Genomic DNA, 27736 nt, shown 5'->3' on the forward strand with positions numbered 1-27736 from the left:
AAAAAAAAAAAAAAAGAAAAGAAAATAATACTCTGTGGTCAATAAAAAATAAATAACAAGTATTTAAAAACTCACTGTGTTTAGTGAAATTAAATTTTAATCAAAACAAGTTTTTATATTTGATCATGTGGATAGATTATCCTTGAGAAATTGGAAGCAAATTCCTTTTTAATACAGTAGAAATTCTATTCAATTTATGTAGATTTTTATAGCATTAGGCTGTGCTTTAATTTAAAATAATTTGACATGCTTGTTAAAATACTCATGATTTGTAAACATATTAAATATATATTTTAACTGTAAAATACAATTTAAAAAATGCTGTATGAGCCTAATATTAAACTATTTGCTTATAAATCTGCCTTTTTTGTTATTTCCCTTTAGGTTGGATGGAGTACTGCTCGTGATTATTACACGTTTTTATGGTCCCCTATGCCTGAACATTATGTGGAAGGATCAACAGTCAATTGTGTACTAGCATTCCAAGGTAAGGACTGAAAACTGCAGGACTCGATGAAACTAGATGTCTTATTGCCGTTAAAGATGTTGTACTCCATTGTAATGATTTGTTCAGGTATGTCCAGGGTACCAAAGTTGAATTAATTTGTGTCTTAGCAAAAGCCCTAAGAATGTAACTGTCTAGTGTAGGCCACATGATATTTTATGTAGACATTTAAAAGTTATTGGTTGTTGTCTTAACTTTCACTGAAGAGTGGGTTTCTTTTAGATATTAATTTTGGGGATTGTTTTCAAGTGAGAAAACAATACAATAGTGATAACAGATATTAGAATAATGTAACAAGAAAGAGGTGAGGAAATAGTCCAGTTGAAAACCACAAAAATGATTAACAGAACTTATAGTTATTTGAATTCTGTCATGTGTAAGTTCCTTTATTATAAAATGAATATAAAGTAATATAAAATTCATTTTTGTGTTAGCTTGGCATAATTTACAAAATTTTAAAGATACTCTTATTCAGGTAATTCTGACATATGCTACAATATGGATGAACACTGAGGATGTTATAAGTCAAATAAGCCAATCACAAAAAGAAAAATACTGTATAATTCCACTATATGAGGTACTTAGAGTAGGGATAGATGCAGAAAGTAGAATGGTGGTCCGCAGGGCGTTCAGGTTCCCTCAAGGGAGGAATGGGGAGTTATTGTTTAATGGGGGTAGAGAGTTTCAGTTTTGAAAGATGAATTTTGGAGATAATGTTGGTTGCACAACAATATTAATGTGCTTAACATTGAACTATACACTTTAAAATGCTTGAGATAGTAAATTTTATGTTTTTTACCACAACTTAAAACTTGAAAAAAAAAATAACACTTACTCAGACATCTATCAAAGAATTTACTGCAGAGTAATTTTGTATTATAATTTTACTGACTTTAGGGTTGTATTAAAGTGAATTCTTACTCTTGTGAATGTCATAGATTTCTTTTGGTCTGCTGAAGTTTGTGGACTCTGTCTCAGAATAATATTTTAATGAATATAAAATAAGACAAAATTGCAAAGAAAACCAATTATATTGGAATAATTAAAATATCACAGTAACAGATTTTTGATATATTAATACATGTGCTTCAAAATCTGTGTAACAAGATGTATTTTATTGGCAGATTTAATCACTGCCATGATTTCCAAGTAAGATAACATTGAGATACCTGTAACAATTGTAATGTGGTATTAACATATAAGTAATTCCTGTTGGTGACAAAAATCACAAATACTGATAATCAAAGTACATGCTAAAATTTTAGTTAAATGTTAGTAAAATAAAATATAATGTTTTACCATTAAAGTTGATGGATGACCTGAATTTTCTTTATCCTTTGACCCCACGTTGAACATTCTCTAAAACTGCCTCTTTGCTATTGAGAACTTTATTTGCCTTTGTGTTTAAAAAAAAATTCTAGGACTTTATTGCTCTTCCCTGGGACTGGCTATTAATAATTAAGACTTTTTCCTCTGGGTTTCTCATGTGTTTAAGCAATGGGCTCTATTAAGAATGTTCTTATGTTAACAGAAGTTTACATTTTATGAATCATTACTTTAAAAAAAATGCTCGGGATTATGAGATGAATGATTTAAAATAAAGTTTATTGTCTCACACATTTTCACATATTTTAATGCAATTTAAAAATCGTGTAAATCTTTTTTGTTTGAGCCGGAGTCACACTGTGTCACCCAGGCTGGAGTGCAATGGTGTAATCTCAGCTCACTGCAATCTCCGCCTGCTGGGTTCAAGCGATTCTTGTGGCTCAGCCTCCTGAGTAGCTGGAACTACAGGTGCTCACCACCACGGTTGGCTAATTTTTGTATTTTTAATGCAGATGGGGTTTTGCCATGTTGGCCAGGCTGGTCTCAAACTCCTGACCTCAGGTGATCCACCTGCCTCGGCCTCCCAAAGTGCTGGGTTTACAGGTGTGAGCCACCATGGCTGGCCCTAAATCTTTAAAATGAAACCTCAAATCATTTCTCCCTTATCTGATCTGGTTTACCATCTTCAGAATGTTAAAATTAAATTTGTTTTAACAAACTAAAAGAAAACCTCTAAAAAACCAAACTATACTAAAATATTTATTTAATGAAAATACTTTGTTAGTATGCAAATGCTTGCTTCAGAAAGGAACCAAAAAACAGTTTGAATTTGGGATAAACATTTCTAGTATTACCGATTTCTTTTTTTTATTTTTATTTTTTTGAAACAGAGTCTTTCTCTGTTGCCCAGGCTGGAGTGCAGTGGCGTGATTTCAGCTCACTGCAAGCTCTGCCTCCCAGGTTCACGCCATTCTCCTGCCTCAGCCTCCTAAGTAGCTGGGACTACAGGTGCCTGCCACCACGCCCGGCTAATTTTTTTTTGTATTTTTAGTAGAGATAGGGTTTCACTGTGTTAGCCAGGGTGGTCTCGATCTCCTGACCTTGTGATCCGCCCACCTTGGCCTCCCAAAGTGCTGGGATTAGAGGCGTGAGCCACTGCGCCTGGCCAAAAATTTTTATAGTGATCCCTCCCTTGAGTTTTAGTTTTTGTTATAGTTGCTAAGAGAGAGCATCAGCCTGTTTTAAGGGCAGCATAACTTGGAGCCCATGCACATAGCTTTGGTATAGTGATTTCCACACTTAACTGTAATTTGGAATCACTGGAGTGCTTTAAGGCATAGAGAAATTTATGTCCCACCTCCAGATGTTGTGATTTAATTGGTCTGTGGTATGGCCTAGGTTTTAGAATTTTGGAAAGATCAACAGGTGATTCTGTTATGTTGAAGTTTGGGAACCAGTGGCATGGCAGACAGTTTTTAGCAAATAATTGTTAACATTATCTAATTGATACGGTCTTATCTAAGTTAAAATGTCCTGTTTTTTATCAGGCAATATCTGACTGGATTTTGGTGACATGTGCAGAGCAGCCTTCTAAAATAACTAGGCTCAGATTAATCAGCTTCAGATGGTTTAATTAAAAAAATTAATATACTTTTTTGGAGCAGTTTTAGGTTTACAGAAAAAATTGAATGAAAAGTAGTTCTCTTGCAATCCCTTACACTACCCTTCCCTGCTTTCCTTAATTTTAACATCTTGTGTGCTCCATTTGTTACAATTGATGGACCAATATTAATACACTATTATTGTCTGAGTTCATAGTTTACATCAGGGTTCACTGTGTGATGTAAATTCTGTTGATTTTGATGAATGTATGAAGACATATACCTACTGTTGCAGTATCGTAAAGAACAATAACTTCACTCCCCTAAAAGTCTCCTGTGTCCCACCAACTCATCTCTCTTTCCCTCCTGGTAAAACCCTGGCAACCAGTGATGTTTTACTGTCCCCACAGTTTGCCGTAAAATGTCATAGAGTTGGAATCATATGATATGTAGTCTTTTCAGATTGGCTTCTTTTACTTAGTAATACGTGGTTTAAATTCCCTCATGTCTTTTAGTGGTTTGAATAGCTCATTTATTACTGATTAATATTCTATTGAATGGATGTATCATAGTTTATTAATCTATTGAAGGAGATCTTGGTTGCATCCACGTTTGGCACTTACTAATAAAGCTACAATAAACACTCTTGTGCAAGTTTTTGTGTGTATATCAGTTTTCATTTCATTGAGTAAATACCAGGGAATGTAATTAATTAATTGTATGATAGGTTCAGTTTTGTAGGAAACTGCGAAACTGTCTTCCAAAGTGGCTTGTACCATTTTGCATTCCTCCCTGCAATGAATGATGAGAATTCCTGTTGCTCCACATTTCAGCAGCATTTGATGTTTTGGATTTTGGTGGTCTGTTGTTTAAAAACTTTTTTTCACTTTATTCTGAATTTTGCATATGTTTGGTCTAAACATTAATTGGCACTGTGAGTGCATGGAGCTTGCATATATAAAGATATTTCCTTATGTTCTGTGCCAGGAAACCAATATGCAGAGGATAAAACTTGTGTAATATGGGCATTGATTTAGGTCCTCATAGATGTTTTTGGATAAGGAAATGTTATAAATTATATATGTAGTTTATCTTTTAATAGCTTTTTTTAGATAATAAAATTTAGGTGTGTATTGGAACCAGTTTTGTTACATTTAAAACTTCTTTCCTAACGGCTGTTGTTTTATTTTAATCATTTTATTGTGATTGGTTTCCTCTTAAAAAATAAGTTAACTGCCAGGTTAACTGCCAGGTTAACTTATTTTTTCAGTGGTGACTCACACCTGTAATCTCAGCTATTTGGGAGGTTGAGGCAGGCGGATGGCTTGTGACCGGGAGTTGGAGACCAGTGTGGGCAACATAGCGAGACTCCATCTGTTGCAAAAAAAGTTATTTAATGTGTTATAGTGACTATTGCATTTGTTTATTAGGGATTTAGAATAAGTTTAAAAGTGGTTAAAAGAGAGAGAGAAAAGCATCCAGTTTATTTCTGTTAATACTTCAAAAAGATTTTTGGGCCAGATGTGGCTCACGCTTGTAATGTTAGCATTTTATGAGGCCAAGGAGGATGGATTGCATGAGCCCAGGAATTTGAGACCAGCCTGGGCAACTTGGTGAAACCTCATCTCTACAAAAAATATCCCCAAAATTAGCCAGGCATGGTGGTATGCACGTGTAGTCCCAGCTACTTGAGAGGCTGAGGTGGGGAGGATCACTTGAGCCCAGGAGGCTGGGGTTGCGGTGAGCCGAGATTGTACCACTTCACTCCAGACTGGGCGACAGAGTGAGACCCTGTCTCCAAAATTCATGGGCACTAAGCATAAATGCAATATGTTTTACAAGTTTCTGAAAATTCAACAGTTCATTTTTGAGTTTTGAAATTCAGAAATAAAAGCATCTGCCTGCCTAGAACTTTTTTGTTGTGTAAGGAAGTCAAGAAAAGCTTAGTCATCAAATATTAGAGTTATAGAAGGGCTTTCAAGCATAATGCAAATCACTTTGCTCATTTTGTGGATGAGTCATGAGAATCCTGGAATGCAAAACCCGAAACATCTAGCAGTACCTAAACGTCATTGTTTTTCTAAATGAACCCATATGTATTTATTATAATCTTGTTGAACACTAAAGGCACAGTCTGTAAAATTCGACTCGAAAATTTTGTTTTACTTTTCCCATTTTATTTTCAGTATCTACCTGACAACAGTTTTCCGGGCAGCTTTAAATTGCAGCTCTGAATAATTAGGTCTATCTCAAATGGTTTTGAACCATATTTTTTAGCAGTTTATTTTAGTGAAGTTTTTGTTTTTTAAAGAATCAGACCTTGAGGCCGGGCGCGGTGGATCACGCCTGTAATCCCAGCACTTTGGGAGGCCGAGATGGGTGGATTACCCGAGGACAGGAATTTGAGACCAGTCTTGCCAACGTTGTGAAACTCTGTCTCCACTAAAAATACAAAAGAATTAGCCAGTCGTCGTGGCGTGCGCCTGTTAATTCCAGCTACTCGGGAGGCTGAGTTAGGGGAATTGCTTGAAGCAGGGAGGTGGAGGTTGGGGTGAGCCGAGATCAGGCCACTGCACTTCAGCTGGTGACAGAGCGAGACTCCGTCTCAAAAAAAAAAAAGAGTCAGACCTTGAATACCTAGTTTGTAGCGTTTCTAATGTCTTGATGCCAGAGCTGATTAATTATGCTGCATATTTGTTTTCTAGTTAAGCTTTTAAGTAAGCCTAGTGGCTATTTGGAAGTTGGTATGAATTAGTAAGTTTTTTATAGAGATTAGGAGGGTGGATTTTTAAAAACTTTAACAATGTATATTGCCAGATACATGTCTATGATATTTGCTTATTTAAACTTTGTATTTTGAAGTAATTTTAGATGTAAAGAAAACTTGCAAAAGTAGTACACAGAATTTCTGTATGCCCTTTGCCCAGCTTCCTCTCATGTGAGCATCTTGCATGACCATGGTACATTTATTTAAGAAAACAGTAGTTTAATAGTGGTATAGTACTATTGACTAAAGTACAAGCCTTACTCAGATTTCACCAGTGCTTCCATTACTGTTCTTTTTCTGTTCTTAGATCCAGTCCCTAATCCCTCTTTGCATTTAATTGTCATGTTGTCTTAGTCTCCTTGGTTTCTCCTTATCTTTCATAACCTTTACTTTCTTGTAAAGTACTGTTAGCATTTTGTGTTGTTGTTGTTTGTTTTGGTAGTAGCTTGTCTCTCATCCTGGTTTTGCTCATTGTTTTCTCATCATTAGATTGAAGTTATGCATTTTTGGGAAGAATGCCATAGAAATAGTACTGTACCTTTCTCAGTACCTTTTATCAGGGAGTATGTGATGTCCATGTATCTCATTACTGGTTATAATCTTGATTGCTTAAGATTGTGTCTTCTGGGTTTCTCCACTGTAAATAAAGTTATTATTTTTTCCCTTGTAATTAATGCATGTTAAAAGGGAGCTACTTTGAGACTGTGGAAATATCTTGTTTCTCCTCATATTTTCAGCCACTAATTTTAGTATCCCTCCGTGCATCTTGCCTACGATTATTGTGGTGTTTGTCTAATGAAGTTCATTACTTGTGTATTTATTAGTTGATCATTATGTTAGAAAGAATTGTCTTCTTCTCCGTGGAATCATTAATTTCTTTTGTGAAATAAAGTCTAATACCGTATTTGTTTTTGTTACTTAATTGTTTCAGCTTTAGCCATTGGAGCTTTTCAAGTGGGCTCCTGTACTTTTTTTGACATGCTCCACCCCTCCTAATTTCTTTTTGTGGACTGCTACTTCGCTTTAAAGCGCCACAAGAATTTATCTTACGTTATATATTGACTGCCTCTCCTCTCTGTTTCTTTTTTGTTTTTTTTTGATATGGAGTCTCACTGTGTCTCCCAGGCTCAAGTGCAGTGGCGCAATCTCGGCTCACTGCAACCTCTGCCTCCCGTGTTCATGCCATTCTCCTGCCTCAGCCTCCTGAGTAGCTGGGACTACAGGCACCCACCACAACGTCCAGCTAATTTTTTTTGCATTTTTAGTAGAGACGGAGTTTCACTGTGTTAGCCCGGATGGTCTGGATCTCCTGACCTCGTGATCCGCTTGCCCAGGCCTCCCAAAGTGCTGGGATTACAGGCGTGAGCCACCGTGCCCAGCCTGTCCTCTCTGTTTCTAAGGAGAAAAGCCAGTTGTTTTTTAAAGAGTGAAATCAGGCAAAGTAGGTATAATAACTGAGGCTGAAAATTTCAAGGCATGAAAGAACAGCAGGCATAGTGATTATAGCTTTTGGGGTAGATATTAATAAGGTAAGATATTTATCTTTGTTTATTCGTTTCACAATTGTTGAATGTTTTCTTTTTACAAGTCATTGTGGGGAATTCTGAATTTTTTAATATGTATATGCACAAATATGTACACATATATGTGCCCTCAATGTGTGTGTGTGGTATCTATGGTGTTTTAGAGGTTTGATGTAGTTGTAAGGCATGTACATAGTAACTAGTAATGTTAGATTTACTGTGGAGGTATGTAGTTTTTACGCTTGATCTTAGCCAAAAAGGCTGAGAAGCAATAGGAGATGTTTATTTTTTTAATATAAAAAGTACTGTGTGAGCTTTGGGGGGGAGGCAAAGATTAATTTTAAGTTACAATAATCCAGCAAAATTTAAAATGGGATAACAAATTGAGGAAAGAAGGGGGCAAATATTGAACACATTATTTTAGATACTATAAATATATTATCTATTTGTTAAAATTTTGGATCTCTGAGACAGATGGCCTTTTTTTTTCTTTAATTTTTTTTTTGAGATGGAATTTTGCTCTTGTTGCCCAGGCTAGAGTGCAGAGGTGCGATCTTGGCTCACTGCAACCTCCACCTCCCAGGTTCAAGCGATTCTCCTACCTCAGTCACCGGAGTAACTAGAATTATAGGCATGTGCCACCACCCCTGGCTAATTTTGTATTTTTAGTAGAGTCGGGATTTCTCCATGTTGGTCAGGCTGGTCTCAAACTCCCAACCTCAGGTGATCCACCTGCCTCAGCTTCCCAAAGTGCTGGGATTACAGGCATGAGCCACCACCCCTAGTTTTTTTTTTTTTTAAACAGATTAAGAGCCTATAGCTCAGGGAGGTTAAGTAAATAATAGTGGTAGAGCTAGAATTCTGAATAGAGCTGTGGGGTTCTAAAGCTTTTTTTTTTGAGACAGAGTCTCACTTTGTCACCCAGGCTTGAGTTCAGTGGCACCATCATGGGTCATTGCAGTCTTGACCTCCTGGGCTCAAGCGATCCTCTCACTTCAGCCTCCCTAGCAGCTGGGACTACAGGCACATGCCACCACACCTGGCAAATTTTTGTATTTTTTTGTAGTGACAGGGTTTCACCATGTTGGCCAGGCTGGTCTCGAACTCCTGGCTCAAGCGATCTGTCCACTTTGGCCTCCCAAAGTGCTGGGATTATAGGCATGAGCCACTGCACTGTGTTCTAAAGCTTATTTTTACCATACTACACTAGCAGACCTCATCTTCTTTTCTGCCTTCATATAGTTCACATGTGCAGCATATTCCTTTAGTTAATATCTCTCATTTACATGTAATGAATGTCAAATTGGAGGGAAGATTTCTTTACATGACATATTCCCATCCCCACTCCCAGTCCTCAGTCGATTTTTATATTGGTTCTTCGCTTGCTCCTCCTCCAGCCTGTTTCCCATTTTAAAGTATATACTTGCTTCTCCCAGATGAGTGGGTTTTGCCCTAAAAGATACAAGGGGAAAGGATATTCTGGGAATATAAGCTTAAACCTAAGAGAAGAAAAGTTTTAACTTTGAGGAGGAAGGAAGAGTCTAGTTTTGATAATTTGTGAAAGGAGGAAGGACATATCCTAGATACGTGCCAAGAACAGTGTGTGGAATGAGGTACGGCAAGTATTGTTAAATTGAAATAACATGAATTTTATAATAGGAAGTTTAATAATTTTGTTTGTTAACTTCCTCTTAGGATATTACCTTCCAAATGATGATGGAGAATTTTATCAGTTCTGTTATGTTACCCATAAGGGTGAAATTCGTGGAGCAAGTACACCTTTCCAGTTTCGAGCTTCTTCTCCAGTTGAAGAGCTGCTTACTATGGAAGATGAAGGAAATTCTGACATGTTAGTGGTGACCACAAAAGCAGGCCTTCTTGAGGTTGGTGTTCACAGTGAGATAGTGATTCACTGATAACTTTAAGAACAGAGCTCATGTTGGTTGGCATTTTAAGAACTTTAAGGTTACGTGAGAGTTGCCACAAAGATCGAATGCTTTAACTTGACGCAGTGGCTCACGCCTGTAATCCCAGCACTCTGGGAGGCCGAGGTGGGAGGATCACGATGTCAGGAGATCGAGACCATCTGGGCTAACATGATGAAACTTTGTCTCTACTAAAAATGCAAAAAATTAGCCAGGCGTTGTGGCGGGCGCCTGTATTCCAGCTACTCGGGAAGCTGAGGCAGGGTAATGGCCTGAACCCGGGAGGCGGAGGTTGCAGTGAGCCGAGATCACGCAGCTGCACTCGAGCCTGGGTGACAGAGCGAGACTCCGTCTCAAAAAAAAAAAAAAAAAAATTCCAATGCTTTTTAACTAAAATAATAAATTTAGAGTGTCTTTTTGAAATGCTTAAAAAATCTTTCGGCCATAATTATGCTGTTGGTTCCACTGTGGCAGGGACTGTCCCTAGGGCCTGTCCTTATTTTGTGCATAGTAGATAGTGCAGTAAGTACCGATTGGGAGAGTTAAGGTCTAAAGCTTTCCTTACGTTCCTTTGCCTAACTTTTTGTGGTGGAGTAATCATTTCATTGTAGAATGTTACCAGTTTGGGGATGAAGCTGCTTGGGATAATGGTATAAATCAGTAAATCTAACTGTAAGGATGTGAACTTGGTTTCACTACCATGAGCATTCTCTTTCTAAAGTGTGGCAGTGAGGCAGGAGAGCTTCCCAGTCTCTTAATTTAGATTGAACATTTTTAGAATGATTCCTGTTGTTGTATTTCTGATGAAATGGATAAGCCTAGATTAACCATAATTTAAAAGAAAATTTAAAAGCTATTTACTATTTACTGTTTTGTAAATATAATATGGAGTCATGATAATGGCTTCAATATAAATTTACTATGTAGATGGTCTAATAATGCCTTATGTATTAATTTTTAGTAGTCATTGACAGAGAAAATAGAGTGACATTCTTTTCTCATTTTAAGATCACATTTTTCAGTATCTTTATCCTATACCTAAAAAATTACAGTGCTATATTTGAGTTATTGTGATTAATTATATATAGTGCTCTCCATTATAATAATAAGAAAATAGCTTCTCAAATTGGTTCATTATACATTTTGGCTAATTTATATTCATATTTCTTCTATTGCAGCCATTGCTTTTTCTTTATAGTTGGATAGATTTTTTTAACATGTAAATATTGAATGCCTTTGATTTTACTTTTATTTACCTCAAAGAACTGAGACTGGAGCAAAAAGACAAGAGGTTACAGATATAATACTTTTATTAGACAGTCAAACTAGGTTAGGAGGAACCAATCATTTTTTATTGTGAATTCTTTCATATCTTTCCTTCCCCTTTCCAGAAATTCCTCTCTTATCTTAAAGAAATGTAACTTTTATAGGGTGACTAAAACATTTTGTGGTGCAACTGCCTTGATGATCAAGGTTTTTAGCTTTGTATTTGAATGCCAGTCAAAGATGCTGAAACAAGCCCAGATCTTAAGAATGCAGTTAGTATTTATACTGTAGCTTTTTGAATACTTATTAGACCACCCTCATTTCAGGGCCTCCAACAGAAAAGTGATGGGCATTTTGGCATTCACATCTATCTTGTACTTTTTCTTCAAGTAGATTGAGACATACCACATTCTGTTTCACTCCTTCCTACTTTGCAAAGGGTACTTTATAAGGAAAACGAAAATTGCTGTTTCTTAAGTAAATATTTCTAAGATTAAATTTTTTTAACCAATATTTTGATGAGTCTTTAAAATCCCCACGTTCATTAAAGTTTTTATTTTATCTAAAACTGCACAAAATTAGTACAAATGTGAGACATTATCTGGGGCCCTGTTGACATTAAAAGTGATTAATGAGACATAATTTTGCCATGTGTGGACCTTGATTATATCCTAGATTTAGAAAAAAATTGGGGGGATAGTGAGGGATATTTGACTGTGGCCTATTGGAGAATATAAAATTATTCTTAATATTCTTAGCTGTAATAATAGTGGTGGTTTAAAGCCACTGTCCTTATTAGGTGATGCTTGCTCTGAAGTATTTGGGAGTGAAGTGTCTGCAATTTCATTTCAAACGGCTTAGAAGAAAAAAGGATACATAAGCTTAAGTATATAAAGAGAAATAAAATAAACATGGCAAGATATTAATAATTAGTGAATTTAGGTGATGGATGTTTGGATGATCATTGTAAAATTTTAACTGTTTTGTATTCTTAACATATTTCAAAATACAAAATTGAGGCAAGAAATGAGACATATATGTTCTTATCTAATTTGAATTCTTCTAAAATGTCTACTTAAGCTTTAGTGAACTCGAGAAAGTATATGTGAATTAAATAAATCACTGGAAAAGGTGATTCTTTTATAAAGTCTGTGTTGTGCTTTGTCAAGATATATCTTTATTTTTAAGCTGCCAGATAGTTTTGAGCCAGATTTAATGCCAAATTAATAATGATATTAACCTTTGTGGGTAATATACTTGCCTGGTTCTAATTTTCTGTTGTCTTTATTGAATGCCATTTATTGCAATCCACTTCAAATCATTTTTAAAAAATAGATAAGATATAAAAGAAATTCAATGATTGAATAAATAAACTTTTCCTGGCTTTTTGGTTTGATTTGTTGAAACAGATAGAAGAGTCATTCAGAAAGTTTGCAGCTATTCAACTTTGATAAGAGCCATTTTAGAATTTAATCAGTTTGATTTCATAATTCCATGACCCTGGAAAACCAATTTAGGGTGTATGGAGGAAAAACATTTTACCAGTTAAATGTATAATACCACCTTTGTTAAGTCTTCCCTCTGAGTCTTCATTCTTCCTGTAAGAGAAATATTAACTTTGTTTTACTATCTTATGACCATTAATTTAGTAATATTTTAGAATATTGAAGTTCATATTTTCCTGAACTATTGGCTGTTCCTGTAAGAATCAGGTATATTGTTAATATATTGTTACAGTCTGCATGTTTGTCCTAAAATTTGTATTTTTACTCATGAAGAGTGTTTTAATTTAGCCAAGTAGAGGCCATTTTATATATAGAAACTATAAATTTCTTGATGTCTTAAAGAATCAGCACTTTCAATAGTAATTCCATAGATGAAGGCCTTATATACCATTTAATTTGTGATAGATTCAAAGATTTCTTATAGGTTTGCATTCCAGAAGAGGTACAACTTTTCCTCTTGGAGTATCTGATTATTACTGTGGATCAGAAAGCCCTGTAATTAACGGAAAAATTAATATGCCTTTTTTTTTAGTTTTGATCTCAAAAATGATTAGCAGCCAACTTCATAATACAGTTCTCTCATTTTATATCTTCTTTTAATATTTTCTTCTTTGCTCAACCAAAAGAAGGTTTAATTTTATGATTGATGAATTTTTCTAACTGAAGGCTAAAAAATGCTGATTGATATAAAGTAGGTAGAATGTAAAAGTTCTTTCTGTGAATGTCTTCACTATTTTTTTTGGAAATGGAAAACTAAATTTGTAATAACATATTTTAGGATTAAGCAAAAAACTATTTAATTTGAGTTTTTTGCTTTATAGTTGAAAATTGAGAAAACCATGAAAGAAAAAGAAGAACTGTTAAAGTTAATTGCCGTTCTGGAAAAAGAAACAGCACAACTTCGAGAACAAGTTGGGAGAATGGAAAGAGAACTTAACCATGAGAAGGAAAGATGTGACCAACTGCAAGCGGAACAAAAGGTTAGTTGTGTCTTGTGTAACTGACTGAAGTTGATAGCATATTGCCTGAAACCCACCTTTTTAAAGAGCTGAACCAATTAAGTAAGCAAAAACCAGGTATTGAGAAAAGTAGCCTTTTAGATAGACATTTATATAAGAACAGGTCAGTTCCTATTAACCTTCTGCCACAGCTGCTTTTATGTTTGTAAGATGGTTAAAATACTTTTAGACTTTTGGTACCAGGCTTGTAGAGGTAGTCCCTGACAACTATTTCCAGATGTTTTACATCTAATTGTAGAATACTTGATAAATTTTTTGTTCTTGTTTAGAAATACAATTAGAAATGATAAGCACTGAATAAAGGAAAAATAGAATACATAAATTAAAATTACTTTTCAAAAAAGTGTAATTTGGTGAAATAAGATGTAGTATTAGACAAAATTTTGAAATTTTTAATGGGAGAAATGTTATATTATCCTAAGAAACAAACTAGTTAAAATTGGCAGAATTTCTTGAGCTAAGAAAAAGAGAGACAGGTACAATGCAAGCAGAAAACATTGTGGCTTCATTAGTAATAGAAATAGACTTGTAAGAAGCCAAAAACAGTGAAAAAACAGTTATCTAGTCATTGAATTATTTAATATTTTCACAAGAAAAGCAATTTGTTCTGATGAAACTTATACAGACTGTGATCATATATATTACAGTCTCACTTATAGTAGAGCTGGTGGGATATACTTATGCCCATTGACAATATTGAGCTGTTGTTTCCTGAGGATGGGGTCTGTTCTGTTATCCTTCTGTTCAACAAGGCCTCCAGCAATTGCTTAATAATTGCTAAATGAACTATTAGTCCTGTGATGCTCAAACATTTTTATACTCCAGTGGAGTGGTTATATATTGCATACCTGAGCAGAGATATTATACAAGTAAGTCTTAAATTCTGAAAAGATTTTCCTTGCTTTGTTCTATTTCTTTGAGGATTGCTCTTTTCAGTTAGAGGGTAAACATAATGTCAAGTACTATGTACATTTACAAATCTCCTTATAAATGTCTATGAAGTCTTCACTTCTGTCTTTTCTGTCGTTAGTCTTTTTAGTTAAAAATATGCAAGTATTTCCCAGTTTTACTTTTAGTGTCCTGCAGCAGACTGTAGGACTAAAGGAGTAGGATTTTCCATTTGGTTAAGGAACTACTTTTTTCTTTTGAACCTTTCAAGCAGGTATACCAAATATTCAAATCTAGTGAAATCTCATAATATGTGCCCTCCATGACTATTAGGACATTCAGCTAATTTTTTTTTTTTTTTTTTTTTTTTTTTTTTCCTTTTTTTTTTTTATTTTTTTTTCTTTTTTTTTTTCTCCATTCTTTACATATTTTTCTCATGATTTATACCTGGATTTGGCAGTTTTCCAAAGTGTAATGTCAATCTTTTTTTTTTTTTCCACTGTATTACAAGCCAGAGGGATCAAGGTGAGATAGATAACTCATGAAAAAGGCCCATTTCACCATGTCCTAAGCCCATGAGATCAAGAATATCCTGAAATGTGGCCTTTGGGGTTTTCACTCTGATTACTTTGAAATCCAAGAAAAGAATGGATGATTGTGCGAATAGGAATGGCAGAATGATAGACCTTCATTTATGTGAAATTACATATATATACGCACATCAGGCCATTTCTGTGGTTCATTTGAGTATTAGCTGAGATTTAAACAGTCTCACATTCTCTGTCCTTTCCAGGTGATAAAGGGGTTAAGGACTACAGACAAGACTAAAGTGGTAGACTGAGGTCAGGGGATTAATGAAGCAAAACTTGTAGGAGATTGTGGCCTTGGTGCTCAGAAGAGGTCTTCAGCAGAAGTTTTTATGGCAACTCTTAAATCTTGATGACACTCACTAATCTTGGAGGAGACTACTTCTCTGCTGCCATTCTTGCATTGGGGCATATTCTCTGGGAGGCACTTGAAAGTGATTTTTTTTTTTTTGAGACGGAGTCTGGCTCTGTCGCCCAGGCTGGAGTGCAGTGGCCGGATCTCAGCTCACTGCAAGCTCCACCTCCCGGGTTTACGCCATTCTCCTGCCTCAGCCTTCCAGGTAGCTGGGACTACAGGCGCCCGCCACCTCGCCCGGCTAGTTTTTTGTATTTTTTAGTAGAGATGGGGTTTCACCATGTTAGCCAGGATGGTCTCAATCTCCTGACCTCGTGATCCGCCCGTCTCGGCCTCCCAAAGTGCTGGGATTACAGGCTTGAGCCACCGCGCCCCGCGTGAAAGTGATTTTTTTAAATGATGCTCCATATTATAGAAAAGGTTGATAAAAGTACCTGGAATGGTACTTGATGCATGGGAGGTTCTCTCTAAATGTAAGTAGCTATTATTATTTTACTATTTTTCATAATATGAACCAGAGAATCATCAAGGAAGGACTAAAATATAAAGTGTCATCCGACAGGAGTGGAAATTCATAGCATTTCCCTCAGATTCTAAAAGTATGATGCATATGTACTGTAACCAAAAAAACACTCTAAGTTATAAAACATATGTGGTGACAATTGTTTATTTTCTGGGGATAAAACGTGTTTGCCCAAAGTTCCTCTTTGTTCCTCTTTGTTACTATCAACGGACTTTTAGTTTAATTTATTTTTTATTTTTTATTTTTTTATGAATTTGCTTCATATTCCAAAATTAGTCTCCTGCTGGGCTGCTACAGCTCCAGACTTTCAAACTGGTTTGGTTGGATGGCTTATAAAATCTGTGACATTTCTTGGCATTTGTTTTAAATCTGTTCCATGGTGTGAATCCTATAGTAGTTCTAGAGGTCTTCTGTTTGAGGTACTGAGTATATAAACTGTTGAATATCTGAAAGATTGTTCTGATGTATCATCTATAATTTTATTTAAAGTTTTATAATGGATACTCCATGTAATAAGCAGAGACCTTCATTTTCTTCATAATAGAAATTTATTGCATTTCGATTCTTTTATAAAATAATATGACTAGCTTATTACCCATTCCATACTTGACAAAAAATAAAAGTGAATTAAATGTCTGTAATTGTTTATTAATAAAATTTTTCATCTTTTATCACATTGACTTTTATCACTCTAAAGTGCTCTAATAATTAAAACTAAATGAAATTCTGATAATTACAGTTCTTTAACTCAGTGAATTAATTGACACCCACTAATTGAAATTTCTGTATCTATGGATTTGTGTATTTTGGACATTTAACATGAATGGAATTATGTAATATGTGGCCTTTGTGACTGGCTTATTTCACTTAGCGTAATGTTTTCAAGGTTCATCCATGTTGTAATATATATTATTAATTCATTCCTTTTATTGCCGAATAATCTGTTGTACTGATGAGTATTTTTTAAAAACCCCATCTTTACATTTATCAAAGACTTCTGTGAAAATTAGCAGTTTGTATGTTTCATTGTGTTCTCGTTTGTATTTTGGAGTGCTAGATACATATTGGAAATTGAAAGATTTAAAATTGAGGCTCAGAGAACCAATGATTTTGAATCTTGTTTTCAAACAGGACTAAAAGAGCTGTGCCCCTATTAAGTTTTCAGTTAGTTTAGTTTATAATTTTTTGGAGCCTAAAGTATGAATTTTTTCATATAATTGTATTTTCAACTTGAATAACAAAATGGATATAATGTACTTCAAGACATTTTGGAACTATATTATATTTGAGAATATTAAAGTAATATTGCCAAAACGACGTAATGGAGGCTGTTACAAACTGTTAAATGTACTCATACTGTTTTGATTCTTAAGTTTCACAAGCTGGGTAGGAGACATCACCAGGTATTTGGGAAGTATCATAGGTATAGGAGTGAGACAATGTGCAAGATCTCTTCTCTGGCTAGTGTGGACCTCTTCAGCTATCTTTATCTTTTTGGCTTTTTCTTCTCTAAAATGTAAACATATTTCGCATTGTTGTAGAGTGACAGCATATACTCCAAAGAATAACTTGTCATCACATGGAGTTTTCCTTTTTATTCTCATTGAAATTGCTTTCAAAAGGTGGTCACTTAGTTTTTCTGAGTTCAGGCTTCCTCATGGATAACTCATCTAGTTAACAAGTGGCAGAGTTGAGAACCTGAAAAACCAAGATAGATGTTTTTGTTGCTATATTACAATGGCTTATATTAACAGACGCAAGTGTGGTATGTATCTTTATTCATCAAGTGTTTGTGGAATAAATAGGTAACAATGAGTTTTGGGGCTTGTGGCATTCTGACCAGTTTTTATTGTAGTCAAAAGAAGGATCTGAAGGTGACATTTTACTTTAGATATGGGATTTTATGGTCTTGAAAAGGATTAAAAAAACATAAAAACTATCATTCTTGGACAGTCCTGGTTTACTATATGTAAGCTATTTACAGTGTTTTCTTTTATGCATCTTTAGTGTTTTCTGTGGCCTTCCAGTTCTTTTAAGAAGTTTTAAAAAGAGCACTATTTTGCACTTTATCATTTTACAAATATTGTGGGTATTCTGGCATTTAAAGGGACGAAAATACCAGTTTGTAACAGCTAACAAATGAAAGATTTTGTATTACTAAAACTCAGCAGTCATTTGTCTCCCTCTAGCGATCACATAACTGTGCCACATTGCCCATTTACTTACCATGTTTTGATTGAAAACCTGAAAAAAATAGTTTCATACGTTTTAAATTATGTTTCACATTTTATGGAATTTGATTTACATTTATCTAAGATTGTCCTGATTATAATTTTAATAGAAAATCAATAGTTCCTGTAAAGATTTTGGGAAGCCTTTATTATCTTGCTTCATTGAGCCTGAGAAGCCATGGTAATACGTTATTACTTCCAGGAAGAAATAATCCAAGTAAACTAAGACATGCCATTGATTGTAAGATACATCACCGTTTCAGAAAGGATAAATTGTGGGAAAAAATTAGCATATAGTTTTAGTACAGTAATGTAATGTCTTTGTGGATGTTAGTCATTGAAATGGTTTTCTCATTTATAGAAGAAATTTTTCTTATCAGAATATTCTAGGACACATAATGGTATGGTTAGATGAAACTCATTGATAATACAATTGAAGGATCATATGCATTAAAAGTTTAAAGTTTAGAATTTTGAGTTGCGAGAACTTAAGTCAAATGGAGTTCTTTTTGATAAATGGAATTTTATGGTGGGAGCTTTGTAATATGTCAGCTTTGCTAGGCTGAACTTATTTTCCAGAGTTGCCTTCTCTGTAATTTGTTTAGAATGAGCCACAGGAGAGATTCTTGCATGAGATGAGGCAGAAGTGAAGCAGCAGCCATTTTTGTAGCTTATACAAGTTGTGGCTTCTCTCCTGGCTCACCTTGTTGGTATGAGGTAATAGTAGCCAGGCTGCAATTGCCCTACCTTCTGTGGAATCCTCTTTCAGTTTCTCCATCTCCTGGGTTAGGTCTGTCAGGAAGGACCCCAGCATGCTCAAGACACCTTGAGACTATCAGGGTCAGAATAAAAACCAACATGGACTTCAGTTTTCAGTCCATTCTGGTGGGCTTCAGCTGGTGATTGTGGATCCTATTTTGTTCTTGCTTTTCCCACTTTATAAATGTCTTTCTTGATTGCCTGCCTTACACAAACTAGTTCCAGTTTCTACCATTACACAAGATCAAATCTCTTAGTGTCTCTCTCAGTCTGTCTGTTCGTCTGTCTGTCTTTCTCTCTCTCCCAGCTGTTTGCTTATCTGGTTAAGCGCTTACTGATAAATTTACCATGGTAGCCGGGCGCGGTGGCTCAAGCCTGTAATCCCAGCACTTTGGGAGGCCGAGACAGGCGGATCACGAGGTCAGGAGATCGAGACCATCCTGGCTAACACGGTGAAACCCCGTCTCTACTAAAAAATACAAAAAACTAGCCGGGCGCGGTGGCGGACGCCTGTAGTCCCAGCTACTCGGGAGGCTGAGGCAGGAGAATCACTTGAACAGGGGAGGCAGGGGTTGCAGTGAGCTGAGATCGCACCACTGCACTCCTGCCTAGCAATATAGCAAGACTCCGTCTCAAAAAACCACCACCACCACCACCAGATCTGTATTTATTTGCCTCCAGTAATTTTTATCACTCTGCTTGATCCCAGTTACATTTTAAACTTTTACCACTNTTTTAATATTTCGAATTTGAAATTCTAATAATGTACATTAACATTTAGGAAATTGAATTAACCATTTTCCCTTCAAAATGGTAGTGGCATCTTTTGGAGTACTAAAGTATTCTTCAGTGTATTGTAAGTAATTTTGAGGATTCTTATAAAGAACCAACCTGGTAAAATGCCTAGATAAAGGTTTCTGTCTGGTATAATTTTCCTTTTGCCTGAAAGGACTTTCTTTAACACTTTTGTAGTGCAGGTCTTCTGTTGATGAATTTGTTCAACTTTTGCATGTTATGTTAAGAAAAGTCTTATTTTACCTTTAGTTTTAAAAGAGATTTTGTTGTGTATAGAATTCTAGATAGATAGTTTTGTATTTGAGTCTTTTAAAATGTGGTTCTTCTCACATTTATTGTTTTGATGAGAAATTAATTCAATGTCGTTGGTATTTTTCTTCCTCTGTATTTAATGTGTTTTTTCCCTCACTATTTTTAGGATTTACTCTTTATCATTGAATTTAAGCAGTTGATTATGTTGCGTCCTCTTTATTTTCTTTATTTTTCATGCTTGGGGTTCAGTGACCTTTTTGTATCTGTATACTTAGGGTTTTCATTAAATTTTGAAAATTTTACGCCATTATTTTTTCAGCTGTTTTTTCTGTCTTTCCTGTTCTTCAGGGACTTGAGTACACATATGTTTTGTTGCTTAAAGTTGTTTCAGAGCTCACTCGTGCTTTTTTTTTTTCCACTCGTGCCTTTTTTTTTTGGTCTCTTTTCTCTCTGTTTCACTTTAAATAGTTAAATTTTGTATGTCTCCAAGTTCACTAATCTTTTCTTTGCAATATTTAATCTGCCATTAGTCCTATCCAGTGTATATATATTTTTTATTTCAGACATTGTCATTTTCATTCCTGGAAGTTTGATTTGAGTCTTTTCCATGTCTTTCATGTTTCTGTGTATACTGTGTTCAATTTTCTTCTAGCTTCTTGAACATATGGAATACACATGTTTAAATGTCTATTCATTAACTTAATCTGGCTCATTTCTGTATCAGTCTTGATTGATTGGCTTTTCTACTCATTATGGGTTATATTTTTCTGCCTCTCTGCGTGCCTAGTAATTTTTGATTGGATGTCATATATTGTGAATTATACCTTGCTGGGTGTTGGGATATTTTTTATATTCCTAAAAATATTCTTGAGGTTTGTTCTGAGATGTGGTTTAATTACTTGTCAACAGTTTGATCCTTTTGAGCCTTGTTTTCACGCTTTGCTTGGTGGTACCAGAGCAGCATTTTAGACTGGGGTGACTCTCTCCCCACTACTGAGAAAAGACTATACTGTAATAGCTCTCCCATGAATTATGAGTTTTTCCATTCTAGCTGGTAGGAATAACCACTATTCCTGGCCCTTTTTGAGTTCCAGGCACTGTTCCCTGTAGTCCTTTTTAGGTAATTTTTTTCTCCAGCCTGGGTTAATTTCCTCACATGCATATGCTGTTCAGTAATCAGCTCAAGACTTGAGGGGGACTCCTTGCAGATCTCTTGAGTTCTTTTTCTACATGATCCTTCTCTGGTACTCTGTCCTGAAAACTCTATTCTCCTTAGCTTTCCTAGACTCTCAGTTTCTCCCCGTAACTCAGGGAGACCACTGGATTCTGCCTGAGTTTGCCCTCTTTGCCCTGTGGCCTTGAAAGTCACTCTAGACAGTAATAAGTTAGAGCAGTTATAGAGGTGACCTGTGTTGTTTCTTTTCTTTTGGGGATCACTAACCTTTTATCCTGATGTCCAGTGGCTTGAGAGCTGTTCTTCATTCAGTTTTTTTAGTTTTCAGGTGGTAGAGTTCATTCAGTTCTTGTTACTCTATCTTGGCACTATTTTAGTTGGGTCTATTTGTGTGTTTTAGAGTTGCTATCAGGAGAAATGTTTATTTAGAGGAACCAAGATGTTCTTTCTCAAATGATTTGAATTATCTGGTATTCTAGGTACCCAGGTTTAAAAGCCTGTATGGTTTTTCTACACGTATTTGGCCTTCTGTTCTTAGTTTTCTTTTCCATGGTACTCAAAGTAGCTGGTTCAGAAACTTTGCTACTGGTCTGTGTTGGAATGAAAAATGTACACTGCAATGTATGTAAATGCATTACTTCCTTCATTGAGAAAGTATTGCTGTGGAAAGCTATTAGGTGAACCCAACAGTGTGGTTAGTGATATAGTTGATTTATATTTTTTATAAGTGTCTTGTCTTGATATAGCCTGGTAACTGTCGGTGGTCTAGTACTGTTCCCCTAGTCACACTCTTGAGTAGCTGCTTGTACTTTATATTACTTAAACAAACATGGACTTTTATTTAATATGCTTTTTATTGGACTCAAGAATATAGATAGGTTCTGTAAGATTGTACCCAGGATTACTCAGTTGCAGATATAAAAGAAAGCAAGCATCCAAAAGCCAACCTATATTAACGTCAATTATCTTGATTTTTTAAAAATATGTACAGTTTGCCAGGTGCGGTGGCTCACGCCTGTAATCCCAGCACTTTGGGAGGCTGAGGTGGGCGGATCACGAGGTCAAGAGATCGAGAGCATCCTGGCCAACATGGTGAAACCTGTCTCTACTAAAAATACAAAAATTAGGTGGGTGTGGTGGCACAGTAGTCCCAGCTACTTGAGAGGCTGAGGCAGGAGAATTGCTTGAACCTGGGAAGTGGAGGTTGCAGTAAGCTGAGATCGTGCCACTGCACTCTAGCCTGGTGACAGAAGACTTCGTCTCAAAAAAAAAGCATACAATTGGATGTTTTTTTGTATATTTACAGAATCGTGCCACCATCACCACAATTTAATTTTAGGATGGTTTTTATCATCCCCCAAAGAAACCTTGAGTCCGTTAACAGTCACTCCTTACATACCTTTGTCTCCATCCCTAGGTAACCATGAGTCTACTTTCTGTGTCTCTATATTTGCCTTTTTTTTTTTTGCATTTGCATAATGATTTTGAGGTTCATCCATAGATCAGTACTTTGTTTCTTTTTATTGCTTAATAATATTCTGTATCTTGATGTAAAAAAATTTCTTTTTTTTGGAGACGGAGTCTCGCTCTGTCGCCCAGGCTGGAGTGCAGTGGCCGGATCTCAGCTCACTGCAAGCTCCGCCTCCCAGGTTTACGCCATTCTCCTGCCTCAGCCTCCCGAGTAGCTGGGACTACAGGCACCAGCCACCTCGCCCGGCTAGCTTTTGTATTTTTTTGTAGAGACGGGGTTTCACCGTGTTAGCCAGGATGGTCTCGAACTCCTGACCTCGTGATCCACCTGTCTCGGCCTCCCAAAGTGCTGGCTTGAGCCACCGCGCCCGGCCAAAAAATTTTTTTAAAATATAGAGACAAGGCCTCACTATGTTTCCCAGCTGGCCTCAAACTCCTGGACTCCAGCCATCCTCTCACCCCAGCCTCTCAAGTAGCTGGGACTACAGGTGTGCACCAGTGTGCTTGGCTCATATCTACATTTTTGATTTTTGAGGCAAATATTTTTCTGACAAGTGCTTTACTGTTTTGAGATCCTCTATCATATGTATTTGTTGCCCTTCAAATTGGCTGTTTTTAGATTAAGTATACTCAGTATCATAGCAATGTTTGAACTATCTTTGTAATTTCCTTATTTTTGGCTTTTAGTTGCTACATTTTCTCTTCAAGAATCAGATATTTAAAGTAATTTGCAATAGTAGTTGAATTTGGGTATGATCAGTGGTGCATATCTTATACTTTATTACATAGCCAATTTAATTTTTTGTCTTAATGGCAGTGTATCAGATGGGTTACTTGATTTGAATACTAGTCAGGGATAAATAATGAATTAGAGTGAAGACAAAGAAATCCAACAGTGTAAAGTGTTTGTTGTTGTTGTTAATGTAACAGTCTATGTCATAAGTCATTGAAGTCTGGGGAAGGGAGCGTGGATTGGCTTTACATGATTATTCAGGGGCCTTGTTACCTTTTATATCATTCCACTGCCCACCCTTAGATTTCTAGAGAATTTATGTCTTCATGATAGAAACTTAGTCACTGGCATATCCTGGTTTCAGCTGGCTGAAAAGGGGAAAGAGATCTTAGACAAGGCATGATCAATAATGTAAGTTCTAGAGGTGGAAGTAATATATATAATTTCATTGATATTTAACTGATGACAATTTAGATAACTATAATGCATTACAAGAGAAGCTGGGAATAAAGTGTAGTTGGGCAGTGATATGTAATTACTGTGGTTGAAAGGAGATCATGCTTTGGCAGACAACCAGCAGTCCCTGCCACAACACACAACACCAATGTAGTACCAGCAGTCTCTGCCACAACACAACACCAATGTAGTAGTCTTTGAATTTAGCAGTTTATGAATGAGATCTGGAAATTATCTTTGAAGAGTATCTTATAGCTTAATCTGTTTATTAGTACCACTGTTAAGAAAGGTCATATCAAGAGTAGATAAAAATCAAATTACCAAAATTTCAATACCTCATTTATTAAAATTTTCAGTTATTATTTTAGAAAACTTTTTAAGAATATTGGAAAGTTGAAATCATTCTCAGTTCTTCCATTTACTAGCTGTGTAACCTTTGATAAACTACCTAACTTCTCTGTGGCTCACTTCTCTCATGTGAACAAGCATCATAGTTGTTCCTAATTCTTAGGCCATGTGCTCATCAAATGAGAATGTATTATGCATAAAGCACATAGAATTTCCTACACAGTAGCTCTCAAGATAGCTGTTATTGTTACCATAGCATTAGGTACCTGATTTTGGACAGAAGCAGTTTAAGGCGTTTACTATCTAATACATGGAATTGCCAAAAACCAATTTTGAATTTATGATCTAATTGAATTTGTTTTTGTTTGTTTTTGCCGATTGTCATCAAGAAAAGATACAAAAGGCTTAATTTTAATACGTGGGGTGATGATTATGACTTATGTATACATAGCAATATATTTCTTTCAAGCCAGTTACTTTAATATTGTACCTGCTCTACAAAGTAAGTTTTAAGAAATTCATAATGTATTATTTCCACAATATATTTATATACTTTTAAATCCATAATTTTTGTATTGATAAGTACATAACTATAAAATGAAGCATTTTTATAGTTTATTTCATAAGACTACATCATTGAGTAGTTCCCATTCAATCTAATTAAAAGGTAATTTAAGTTATACTACCTTAAATTTTGTACTTATTCCCTAACTCTTTAAAATGTATATGAAATCTAATGTTCAAAAAAAAAAATCAGTAGTCTGTGGAATAAATTCATATTCAGGAAATTATTTAGACACTAGTATATTTGTAGCCTGTCTCTCTTCCCCTCCTCTCCACTCCAACCACAAAATAATGCTTGGATCTGTTATTTTCTATAAAAGTTGAATTTAAGTGCATTTGTTCATAGCAGATTTTCAGTGAATTGAAGGTAGCCCTCATTACATTTTTTACTATAGTAATGCATCACTTAACAATGGGGATATGTTCTGAGAAATGGGTCGTTAGGTGATTTCCTCTTTGTGCAAACATTATAGAGTGTACTTACACAAACCTAGATAGTATAGCCTACTACACACCTAGGCTATATGGTATAACCTATTGCTCCTAGGGTACAAACCTGTAGGGCATGTTAGTGTACTGAATACTGTAGGCAGTTGTAACACATGGTAAATATTTGTGCATCTAAACATATCTAGACATCTTAGAAAAGGAAAGGTACAGTAAAATATTGTATAAAATGTAAAATTTGTTATACCTGTTTAGGGCATTTACCACAAATGGAACTTGCAGGACTGGCAGTGCTCTAGGTTATTCACCGAGTGAGTAGTGAGTGAACGTGAAGGCCCAGGGCATTGCTGTACACTACTGTAGATTTTATAAACATTGTATACTTAGACTACACTAAATTAATTAATTATTATTATTATTTTTGAGATGGAGTCTTGCTCTGTTGCCCAGGCTGGAGTACAGTGAGTGCAGTGGTGTGATCTCGGCTCACTGCAACCTCTGGCTTCAGGGTTCAGGTGATTCTCATGCCTCAGCCTCCCGAGTAACTGGGATTACAGGTGCACGCCACCACACCTGGCTGATTTTTATGTTTTTAGTAGAGACAGGGTTTTACCATGTTGGTTAGGCTGGTCTCGTACTCCTGACCTCAGGTGATCTGCCCGCCTCGGCCTCCCAAAGCTGGGATTACAGACATGAGCCACTGCACCTGGCCAGACTACACTAAGTTTATAAAAAAATTTTTTCTCCAAAAATAAATTAACCTTAGCTTACTGTAACTTTTCACTCTCTAACTTTATTTTAAAACTTTTGATTCTTTTGAAATAACTCTTAGCTCAAAACGCAAACATGTACAGCTGTGCAAAATACTCTTTCTTTGTATCCAAATTCCATCAGCTTTTTTCGATTTTAAAAGTTTTGTTTTCTTTTCTTTTTTAATTTTATTTTGTTTTGAGATGGGGTCTTGCTCTGTCGCCCAGGCTGGAGTGCGTGATCTAGGCTCATTGCAACTTCTGCCTCCTGTGTTCAAGCAATTCTCCTGCCTCAGCCTCTTGAGTAGCTGGAACTACAGGCACACACCACCACGACTAGCTACTTTTCTTGTTTTTGTTTTTGTTTTGTATTTTGAGTAGAAATGGGGTTTCACCATGTTGGCCAGGCAGGTCTTGAACTACTGACCTCAGGTGATCCACCCACCTAGGCCCCCCAAAGTTCTGGGATTACAGATGTGAGCTGCCACACCTGGCCAAATATTGTTATTTTTGTCTGGTGGATTTCCAGAAACCAGAGAAGATGCATTTATAGTCTGTGTAGCTGTCATCATAACTTGGTATTTTAGTTGATTTCAAAAGTAGGGTGTTTGAGAAAAGCCAGATTAAGTAAAATGAGTGAGATTTGATTTATAATGTGACTAGCAATTTTCATAAACAGTTGTTTTGTCAATAATTTGCTATTTAAAGTGTTCAGTTGCTAGTTTACTAAATTTTACTCTGTATGTGTGTGAATCTAGAATACCATTCCTTTTTTCTAGATAATTGTTAGTGATAATATATCTGGTTTCTTCATATGCTTTTGTTTATAATCAGAATTTTATTTTTTAACATGAGAATAGATGTGCTCTGTTATTTTAAATACTTTTAAAATGTGTTTAGCCACCTAGATGAATGATTCATAATCTTTTTATCTGGTTATTCATATGTGAGAGTTATGACTTATGGGAATTGGTAGTAGTGGCTCTTGGAAACAATGATTTTTCAGTTTAGGAGTGAAAGTCCCTGCATGAATCTGAAGTACTCACATCTCTTTATCTCCCTTTGCCCCAATTTTTATGATTGTTTTCTTATTGGTATACAATTTAGCAGGCTTAATTATCTGATGGAGGTTTTCTTTGTTTTAGTATTAGAATTATGATGTGCTTTTGGCATCATTTACAAATGGTGACCAAAAGTGTTTTAGAAAAATTGTGTTTTAGGCTTTGCAGACGCTGCCGCCGAGGAAATTCTTGTAGTACTAGCCATGGTCAACCCTACCGTGTTCTTCGACATTGCCGTCGACGGCGAGCCCTTGGGCCGCGTCTCCTTCGAGCTGTTTGCAGACAAGGTTCCAAAGACAGCAGAAAATTTTCGTGCTCTGAGCACTGGAGAGAAAGGATTTGGTTATAAGGGTTCCTGCTTTCACAGAATTATTCCAGGGTTTATGTGTCAGGGTGGTGACTTCACACGCCATAATGGCACTGGTGGCAAGTCCATCTATGGGGAGAAATTTGAAGATGAGAACTTCATCCTAAAGCATACAGGTCCTGGCATCTTGTCCATGGCAAATGCTGGACCCAACACAAATGGTTCCCAGTTTTTCATCTGCACTGCCAAGACTGAGTGGTTGGATGGCAAGCATGTGGTCTTTGGCAAAGTGAAAGAAGGCATGAATATTGTGGAGGCCATGGAGCGCTTTGGGTCCAGGAATGGCAAGACCAGCAAGAAGATCACCATTGCTGACTGTGGACAACTCGAATAAGTTTGACTTGTGTTTTATCTTAACCACCAGACCATTCCTTCTGTAGCTCAGGAGAGCACCCCTCCACCCCATTTGCTCGCAGTATCCTAGAATCTTTGTGCTCTCGCTGCAGTTCCCTTTGGGTTCCATGTTTTCCTTGTTCTCTCCCATGCCTAGCTGGATTGCAGAGTTAAGTTTATGATTATGAAATAAAAACTAAATAACAA

At 36.0% G+C, this 27736-nt stretch overlaps 2 protein-coding genes across 2 annotated transcripts in view; both read left to right on the top strand.

Moving 5' to 3' along the window:
* TAX1BP1 (Tax1 binding protein 1) overlaps positions 1 to 27736 on the top strand; it is an 89214-nt gene that overhangs the window by 19311 nt on the left and 42167 nt on the right. The window contains exons 3-5 of the mRNA XM_017881470.1: positions 385 to 487; positions 9418 to 9605; positions 13240 to 13398. Of these exons, the coding sequence (XP_017736959.1) occupies positions 385 to 487; positions 9418 to 9605; positions 13240 to 13398 (450 nt within the window). The remainder of the gene's footprint in view (positions 1 to 384; positions 488 to 9417; positions 9606 to 13239; positions 13399 to 27736) is intronic.
* Positions 26970 to 27735, top strand: LOC108535456 (peptidyl-prolyl cis-trans isomerase A). Its single transcript, XM_017881469.1, has one exon. The coding sequence runs from the start codon at positions 27033 to 27035 to the stop codon at positions 27528 to 27530; it is 498 nt and encodes a 165-aa protein (XP_017736958.1). The 5' UTR covers positions 26970 to 27032; the 3' UTR covers positions 27531 to 27735.

Source organism: Rhinopithecus bieti, unplaced genomic scaffold (genome assembly GCF_001698545.2).
Source record: "Rhinopithecus bieti isolate Rb0 unplaced genomic scaffold, ASM169854v2 scaffold_13014, whole genome shotgun sequence".
Taxonomy (NCBI): domain Eukaryota; kingdom Metazoa; phylum Chordata; class Mammalia; order Primates; family Cercopithecidae; genus Rhinopithecus; species Rhinopithecus bieti.